We start from the raw sequence: 9768 nt of genomic DNA, 5'->3' as shown, positions 1-9768 counted from the left end.
CATCAAGATGAAAAACTTTCAACATACCAATAACCACATCGAGAGAACCCTCTTGAGCATGACGAGTTTGAAGTGCATAAAACCAATTTTGCTTTGGAGCACATGAACCTGAACCACTAGGTGGAGCCTGCCTACTATCCTTCCCCTTGTCAACTCTAGATGCAAAATCTCTCAAGCAGTGACCACTTTTACCACAACCAAAGCAATTTTTTTTGTACCCATCTAACTTTTTCCCGAATGACCCTTGTCACACTTTTGGCATGTGGAACCAAAGAACCATTTCAACCACTATTTCCTCCTTGAGGCATAGGGTTAGACACCCTTTCTTTGTTGAACTTAGAAGTCGGAGTATTGGAGGAACCTTGACCAGAAAAACGTTGTCAGCACTTAGAACGACCATATCCATCGAACCTTGAATGTGAAACTCACCATCACTGGTCTTTGCTCTCTTTCCCTCCCTAGACTTTTCCTTAAGTTTCTCCTCTTCAATTTGTTGAGAATGAATCATTAGACGAGAAATGTCTATTTCCTTTATGAGCATGGCGGTACGACATTCCTTAACCATCATTTCGAACACACCCGAAACAAGCTTACTCATCCTTGCCCTAAAGTCGACAACCATAGTAGGAGCATACCTAGACAATTGTGTAAACTTCAATACATACTCCTTCACACTCATTTCCTTGACGAAGGTTAATGAATTCAAGTACCTTTGACTCTCTCATCTTAAGGGGAAAGAACATATCAAGGAAATCACCCTTAAACTTTTCCCAATCAAAAGGACCCACATCAACCACCCTCTTTTCCTTCCATTGGTTGAACCAAACTTGAGCAACACCCTTAAGTTTATAAGCGGTCAATTCCGCCTTTTCCACCGGTGTCACACCCATGATCATCAAAACCTTGTATACCTCATCAATGAACTTTTGAGGATCTTCCTCAATCCTGGAACCATGAAACTCCAGTGGATTTATTCTAGTGAAGTCCCCTAGTTTAGTTGCCGTCACACCCACATACCTTAATGCTAGAAGCCCACTAAGAATGGAGGATTGGAGATTTGAAATTGAATCCTAGCTTCTTCTTCTTCTTCTTCTTCTTCTTCCTTAGGTTGAGAGAAATTTAAGGAGTGAATTTTGTTAGGTTTTGGGAAATTAGGAGAATGGGTTTGAAGCAGGTAGTTTTAGGACTCAAAAACCTTATATAGGGCTTAGGGTAGGAGGCGAAACAACGTAGTGTTGGATTAAAACAATTAGGAAAAGACCCAAAAACCTTTTAAAAATAACTGCCGGACTTGACTTACGGTTCAGACCTACGGTCGTAGGACTTTCTACAGACCGTACTGGTCAACCGTAGAAAAGTTCAGAAACTATTATTTGGACCAACTTTTGACGGGACATGTCTACGGTTCGTAGGTCTTCCTACGGTCCATAGACATCAACCATAGAAACCAACTTTAACTTTCAAAATTTCATTAAGTTTGAGACTCACCTACGAGACTTATCTACAACTCGTACATAGAATGACAGACCGTCCTGGTGAACCATAAAAAGGTACTGGGACTTGTTTTTTGAAAATTTTATGTTTCCTCTTTCTACAGTCTGTAGATGGGACCTGTAGAACCATACTTCCGTCCAAAATGATCCTTTCTCCCTTTTCCAAAATCCGAGGTATTACGATTGTCCAAGTGAATAATGTCAATTTTCGGTGTCTGTGGATGAATTCAACCTTATTTAAATGTGAATGTCCATAACCTCAAAATATAATTTCACCATTATGTATAGTAATACCCACTTCTCCACTACATGCAAATTAATTCTCCACCTCCCCACTCCTCCCCCACCCTCATAATTTTTTCCATATTTTCAAAATATTAATGTCATAGTGAAGACAATCTTATAACAAATTCTTTTGTATTACTCCCTCTGTCCAACAATAGTTGTTCACTATACTAAATATAATTGTCCAACAATACTTGTCCGATTTTAAAAATCAAGAGATAATTTACCTTTTGTATCTATTTTATCCTTGCTATTAAATATTATTTATCATCTGACACATTTTTCAAATCATTAAATTTAATAAAGTCAAAGAATAATATAGTAATATTATCCATATTATTTATTATTTCTTAAAAAGTATGTCAAGTCAATAGTAGATCAGTATTGTAGGATAAAAGAAGTACTCCCTCCGTCTCATTTTATATGTCATCCCTTTCTATAAATAGTTGGTCCATAATACTTGTCATTTCATAAAATCAATACATAAATTACCATATTGTTCCATTTTTACCCTTGTGAGTTATTAGCCTTGAAAATATACATTTGACCAATTTAGAAAAGCTAAGTAAATGATTGATGTTCATTGGTTAAATTAATTAATCAAAATAAATTAATTCATATTCATTGATTGAAAACTTGAGTTCCAAAAAAATTAAATAAAGGTAAAACGGTAAAGTTATATTATTTCTTAATGCAAGTGCAAAGTAAAAATATGACATATAAAATGAAAGTCGGGAGTATTACTTTGACTTCATTTTATAGCATCTACATGTTTGTGAATTAATCAATTGTTGTCAAATTGCAAATATAGAAGTAGAGGGCACAGAATATTTGTAGGACCCAGTCAACATACAGAACCACATACAAATATTTTGAACTGTGGGGTTCCTCATCTCCCTCCTCTCTTTGTTTTCGGGTCGACAATTAATTGCTCATTGAGTCGACCCGACTTATCGTCTAATTAAAATATGTTAAAATTATTGAGATTAATCAAAAAAATATATATGGTAAGAAAAATAATTCGTCCATGGAAAATTTCCCCAGAAAAAAGTGGAAAAAAATAACAGAGCTTGTTGACAGGGGTGGTGTTTAACAGAAAACCTTTTGGAGAGGAAAACAAGAGAGAGAAAGTTTTTCTTCTTCTTTTTTTTCTCAACCCTCTTTCAGAGAGATGGTCGAAGAGAGGTTTTTTTTCTGAGATCATCCTGAAAAGGGGCAGTCAAGAAAATTAATTCATTCTTTGATTTTAATTAATCAATTCAATATTTTTTCTTCATTTTGTTGAAAAATTTGACGTCAATTTCTTGTGTTTTGCTGACTTTTGGAGTCTCAAATCATCCATTAAAACCTTTGTTTCATCATTAGCTACCTGCATTATTTTTTTTTTGTATAATCTGAAACAAAAGCAGCAACAAAGATTTCATTGACTGCCCTTTTGTCCCTACTTTCTGGTAAATTTATTTTTTCGCATACCCTTACATTTTATTGCTTGTGAATATGGTTATTCTCTGGTCATCTTTTTATATTAAGAGTCTTTTGTGTTTTTGGCTTGTAATTTTTGTGCAATAATTATTTTTTTTAGGAAAGTAATAAATGTTATTTCTGGTTTGCTTTTTCAGCTAAAGCTTAATTTTGGAAGTTCATCTATCCTGGTTTGCGTAGTTGTTGATGAAAATGGAGGTGTTATAACCTAAATTTAGAAGCACAGAAAATGAGAGACCCTGATTTGGTCATTTGTGTTGAGCAAGTTGATATTTTGATTTTATCATTACTTGTTGTATAGGTTATAGAATAGATTTGTGTATATAAGAAAATAGCTGATTTTTCTTTTTCTTCTACTTGTAAAATTATCTCGTGTATCCGAGTGGTCTTCATCGCTCGGAGAGTTATTGCATATAAAAAACTGGCGATTTTGTGTGGCATTTTGTATAGAGTCCTGGCTAGTGGCAGATATTATTACTGCCTCAACCACTGCTACACATGGTTCTGCTAGCAATGGGTGGTAGATGGAATACTTATGGATTCAAGTTATCATATCTTGCACTTCTGATTATTCTTTATGATGTTCACGGATGTAGCTCACTCAATTCTGAAGGTAATTCTATTCTATGTTTGGACTGTCCTACTGGTTTTGGTGTTTATGTCATAGTTGTATCTAGTTTGTTATGTCCATTTGAATATTGGATTGGTCTACTTTGCAAAATAAGGATTGGCATTGTTGGGACTACGATCTAAAGTGGATTGTGATCCATATGGAGTTCTTGCAAACTGGAATCCTGGTCATTGTGACCCATGTATGTGGTTTGGAGTACAGTGTCTGGCAGGCAAAGTGCAAATGTTGTAAGTCCCTTGTTACATACGATCATATCTGTTAATGAGTATTCAATTCCATAAAACTTACTTTATAATTGTAATGCTTTGTTTCTTTTTTAGTTAAGAACAAATCCGTTAGATTTATTTTAATGACAACAAATGTGCAAAAGATGAACTCATATGTTTTGACTTTTGAGCTATCTCTCATGTTGTTAATTATTTTCTTTTTCTTCTCTGTTAGGGATCTTCATGGACATTCTTTGGAAGGCACATTGGCACCAGAGCTTGGGAATCTCACTCACTTAAGATCAATGTAAGTTTTTACCTACGGCAAAATGTTTTTTGCTTTTTTAGTTCATAAGTGAAAATTTGTGGGGAATTAAAGAGAGATTGTTGCTTGTCATGGTTGAAAATTGATTAAAACTTAGTATTGGTTGAAAATAGCCTTGCGCATTGAAAATAAGCACGGGTTAAAAATGACCCTAATGAGTTAAATGGATTGAAATAGCCTGGCAGCTTAAAAATACCTCCTTCTTTTGATTTCTTTTTTAACTTGCAATTTTTTTTAAAAAAATTGATCTTCCTCTTTTTCTTTTGGTTTTGTGCTTAAAAAAACTCCCTAAATAATCTTGTCTTGTTTGAAAGCTCTTTTGAAAGTGCTTGCCTCTGGACAATGATAGGATTTGAAAGGAGTGTTTCTAAGGATCGATCTTCCGTTACAATATTCCATAAATCATAGGTTTCAAGATATGAATTCATTTTCACTGACCAAATCTGATAGTTTTTGGTAGTGAAAATTTATGGGACAATGAAAGAGAGATTGTTGCTTGTCATGGTTGAAAATTGGTTAAAAATAGCCTTGCACATTGAAAATAAGCACAGGTTGAAAATAACCCCTAATGAGTTCTAAAAAATGGATTGAAAATAGCCCTGGTGGGTTAAAAATAGCCTTGACAAGTTAAAAATGGGTTGACAATAGTTCTTTAGAAGAACTCACAGATCCCATAAGATCACTGGGGCTTTGGATACTACTGTTGTTGTTTTTTTAAAGATGGTGCAGCTAAATAATGCTGAAAATGTCTCTCAATTTTTATTAAGCATAAGAGGGGTTTAATAGACAACTTGAAAACATAATTTGCAGAAATTCTGCATAACAAAAAGTAGTAGATTAGTAAATTGGGTGGAATAGACTAAAGATAATTAGTTCCATGTCTAATAATCATAGTTTTCATCATCTTGCATGTTGTATCTTCCTGTGTGTTGTGTATGGATCCTTTTTTAATCTTAACAATTTAAACATTTTTTTCTCTATGATTGGCTCACAGTGTGCTGTCAGAAAACAATTTTTTTGGTGCCATACCAAAAGAATTTGGACGGCTTCGAAGGTTGGAAGTGCTTGACTTGACAGATAATAATTTGAGTGGGAGAATTCCAGCAGAAATAGGAGACCTGCATGCGCTAAGAAGCTTGTGAGTTCATAATTTAATTTTTGTGCATGTGAAGATGTGTGCTGCCTATATTAGTTTATATATGTGAGTATTCATGAGGAAGAACCATTAAAAAGATTCTTTTGAATTGTGTCTTATACCTTTTCACAGGTTGATTCGTAACAACAACTTGGAAGGAAAAATTCCATTTGAAATTGGGAAGCTTCGTTTGCTCTCCGAATTGCAATTTGACGAAGCACTCATCCCTGCTGCTGGTGGAACATGTTGTTTAAATAGAAAATTTGCACACTGGTAAGGTTCTTTTGGTTTTATTGGACCTTTTATATCCGTGTTCTGGTTCTTGTTACATTTATGTAACCAAATATTAACATGCAAAGATGTCGGAAATGTATGAAATTTGTAATTAAGCCATTTCAGGCTGCCATTATTTTCAGAATATGGTCATAACTCCTGTCATAAGGTTTTCTTGGTGGGAGTGAGGGGGTGGGTGAACATAAGTTGATAAAGTTGAGTATTAATGACAACAAGGGATATTGTGGTTTATGTCAATTCAAATAAAGCCTGGGAGATAGGTGATTTCATAGATGTGGCGATGCAATGACTTGTGCTGCTAATGCTTGAAATTTACTGTCTAGTTTGACATCTAATAGTAATACTTGACCATACATCAACTCAAACGAAAAAGTTTTGTAAACTACAAGGAGGTGATTTTCCAGTCATTGCATCCATCCAAGGCTGGGGTTGAGGATGAGGGATGCAATATATAGGAGATCTTGGGATTGATCCTGGAATCAAGAGAGCATCAAGTTATCATATTGGTTCTAATTTATTTTAATTTTTTATCAAGATACTCTTCTCAGATAGCTTTAACTCTTACATAGAATACTGACTATCAAAACTAATAGCATGGTTACTTTCAATAGCACTTACCTTCTCAATCAGATATTTTCATTTGCCTGCTTCTCTCTGGTAATTTGATGTTTGTTTCTGGCAGCATCTGTCATGGCAGTCTGATACCATTAAAGACCGTAGACTCCTTTATCAGACCACTTAAAGGGACACTTCTGCATTATTTCACTCTGTAAGTAACTAAATGGTTTTCAATCACCATGTGTTTCTACTTACATTTTATCACTCTAGAAGCGTCTTTGTGTCGATAAAGGTTCTCCAGACAACTTGGAAGTGGCTCATTGGATAATCAGACAGGGTATTCCTCTGACAACCTACCAAGTGAGTGAAAAAGTTTTACCCCACATCATTAGCAGGAATTATGTTGAAAGTGCACAAAAGATTGTTTTCACTCTTCTTTTTTAGCAGGTTCATCTAGGCCTCACATCATCCATACTATTCAGAACCAGGCAAATATCGCACGCCGCAAGTTAGTAGAACAATCCAGCAACCTTGCTGCTGTTCCTGCCAATGCTGGGAAACCTTTGGGTCCTATTGTTTCAGTGCCAAGCACCAGAAGTAGTGGGTCATTTCATGCTGTGCCAAATACCCAAGGAACACCTCCTACACCCTTACCTGCCTTGCAACGACAGCCTGAGTCTCAATCCAAACCAAATCCAATGGGACAGTCAAGTAGTGTTGTTAAACAGCCAACTAATAGACAAGCTCCGCCTGCCCAAAAATCTGGTGATACATGGAAGTATTTAGTTGGAGGTTTTGGGTTTTTTCTGCTCATTGCTGCTGTAGCCGTGTTCTTAGTTTACAGAAGCAGAGCTGCAAAAACAATAGGCCCTTGGAAGACTGGGTTGAGTGGACAGCTGCAAAAAGCATTTGTCACAGGTACTTCAATTGAAATTTGTGACAAGAATTACTGTTAATATTCTGTCCACATTCTGATATTCAATGACAAAATCAATGTTGGTTGATAATAGTCCTAATCACAGCCATAAAAGAAGGTATAATCCTGATGTTGATTGCAAAAAATTGTTTCTCATTGCAGGGGTCCCTAAGCTTAACAGGTCTGAGCTTGAAATAGCATGTGAGGATTTTAGCAATATAATTAGTAGTCATGATGCATATATAATCTACAAGGGAACTCTGTCTAGTGGAGTAGAGATTGTTGTTGCCTCGACTACTCTAACTTCTCTCGAAGATTGGTCTGAGAGTTCAGAAATGGCCTTCAGGAAGAAGGTTTGTTGTTTCCATTTACATCAAAAATAAAATATTATCTCTCCATAGATCTCACAGTCTTACACTTCACTTAATGACATTGTTGTTATCTCTTCATCCTTTTCGGTTGTAAAAGACATGACATTTTGTGGTTGTGCTATTGAACAGATTGATACACTTTCAAGAGTGAACCACAAAAATTTTGTTAATCTTATTGGATACTGTGAGGAGGATGAACCTTTCACTAGGATGATGGTCTTTGAGTATGCTCCAAATGGAACTCTTTCTGAGCATCTACACGGTAAGATTCTTTGTTGTCCACAGTTCAGCTTTAATTACTCACAATGATGGCTTGATTTAGTTCAGAATAACACTTCTTATTTTATTTTTTTTAAAAAAGATGTTCAGAATGACTTAAAATATAAGTTTAATTGTGTCAGTTGAAGAAACCGATCCTCTTGACTGGTCTGCAAGGATGAGAGCCATAATAGGGACAGCATATTGTCTTCAGTACATGCATGATTTGAATCCTCCAGTGCCCCATTCTAGCTTAGATTCAAATGCCATATTTTTGACTGACGATTATGCTGCTAAGGTCTGCTCCGTCTTCTTCAATATGTATATACAATTTATCTACCATATTGAACTAAGAAACATTTTTCATTTGTATTTCATATTGAAGTAGAATTTTTTATATTTTCACAGATTACAGAGATTGGGTTCTGGTCAGAACTAATAGCCAAGTCTAAGGACTCTAGGGATGATTTAGAAAATTCTGAGCTGCCAGCACTTGCTGATCCTGAAACAAATATCTATAGTTTTGGGATTCTGTTACTAGAAATAATTTCTGGAAAGTCACCTTATTCAGAAGAACAAGGATCTCTTCTGAACTGGGTAAATCTCCTTCATATATTTCCCTTCTTTTCTTATACTTGATCGTTACAATGAGTTCCCTAGTCTGCATGCATTTTCTTGTGTGAATGTCTTTTCTTTCAGACTTATACCAATGCAAAAGCATGTTGATAACAATTATTTTATTTAGGCGGAGCAATACCTTAAAGATAAGATGAATGTGAGCTCCTTGGTTGATCCAACACTCAAGTCCTTCAAAAATAATGAGCTTATGGCTATCTGTGTGGTAATTGAAGAATGCCTTCAAGAAAATATAAGGAAGAGACCAACGATAACCGAAGTCATTGCAAAATTAAGGGAAGCGATTGATATATCGCCTGATGCTGCAGTTCCAAGGCTTTCTCCCCTCTGGTGGGCTGAACTCGAGCTCTTATCTTCTGAGGCAGCTTAGCCTGATTTGTTTGTCTACTTTGTAAGTTGACTATTGCTTTGCTATGTATAAATACACCATACATGATATATAAAACTAGTTTCTCCTCAGACTCAACCCCTTACATACCTAATGGTTTTCTGTTTTCCCACTATTCCTCTATATTCTCAAGATTTGTTGCTTCATTCTTTCACTATTTTTCGTGGTCTCTGCAACAAATCCAGTTATACCCCTTTGCTTGGTGGGATATTCTTCATAGTCTTTGCCCATTTGTGCTCAAGAGTTTGGTTTGTACAAGCAAAATTTGAACTTGGTTGTTTTCAATATTTCATCTATGTTAATCTCGAAGCAAAGAGATCTTATAAACGTTTTCTTGATTCCCAGGTGGTTGTCAAAGTGCTTGTTATACAAGATGTTTTTTAGAGCTAACTAATACCCCATCTATTTCAATATGTGCTACTTTCTCTTTATAAAATAGTATGTTACTTCTCGTAACTCTTTCATTTCAACATTTCACACGATATGTTTAATATCAAAAGATTCAAAGGACATTCTCATACATTGAATATATCTTTAGCTTAAGATCAAAATATTCAAAGGATGTTCTAGTGCTATCTATTTTTTCATTATTTCCAAGTTGTCAAAGAGCATATGGTATAAATAAGGAATTGTTTAGATACTAGAGCTAACTAATACTTTATTTATTTGAATTTGTTGGGCTTTATTTTCTTTTAGCTAGTTTATGAAATGTAATTTTCTATTTTCGTGACATTTTATGTAACCGTTCATAAATTCGGATTAGCTTTCGATTCACTAAGGGTTTGTTTGG

The 9768-nt window shown here is 35.2% G+C and overlaps 1 protein-coding gene across 2 annotated transcripts; it reads left to right on the top strand.

Annotated features, from left to right (window-relative positions):
* The first annotated feature begins 3151 nt into the window (after positions 1 to 3151).
* On the top strand, positions 3152 to 9049 carry LOC125840879 (protein MALE DISCOVERER 1-like). Of its 2 annotated transcripts, none has more exons than XM_049519853.1 (14): positions 3152 to 3229; positions 3398 to 3873; positions 3986 to 4118; positions 4333 to 4404; positions 5417 to 5560; positions 5690 to 5830; positions 6534 to 6620; positions 6702 to 6769; positions 6857 to 7327; positions 7488 to 7678; positions 7826 to 7958; positions 8098 to 8252; positions 8363 to 8551; positions 8700 to 9049. In XM_049519853.1, the coding sequence occupies exons 2-14, from the start codon at positions 3759 to 3761 to the stop codon at positions 8958 to 8960; spliced, it is 2160 nt and encodes a 719-aa protein (XP_049375810.1). In that variant the 5' UTR covers positions 3152 to 3229; positions 3398 to 3758; the 3' UTR covers positions 8961 to 9049. The 2 variants fall into 2 exon arrangements, with proteins under 2 accessions (XP_049375810.1, XP_049375809.1); XM_049519852.1 differs by having other exon boundaries at positions 6854 to 7327.
* The last annotated feature ends 719 nt before the right edge of the window (positions 9050 to 9768 follow it).

The sequence above is a fragment of the Solanum verrucosum genome, unplaced genomic scaffold (genome assembly GCF_900185275.1).
Source record: "Solanum verrucosum unplaced genomic scaffold, falcon-dt-bn FXZP01000194.1, whole genome shotgun sequence".
In the NCBI taxonomy this organism is placed as follows: domain Eukaryota; kingdom Viridiplantae; phylum Streptophyta; class Magnoliopsida; order Solanales; family Solanaceae; genus Solanum; species Solanum verrucosum.
Note: the sequence above shows the minus strand (reverse complement) of the source record. Positions and strands in the feature narration are given on the sequence as shown.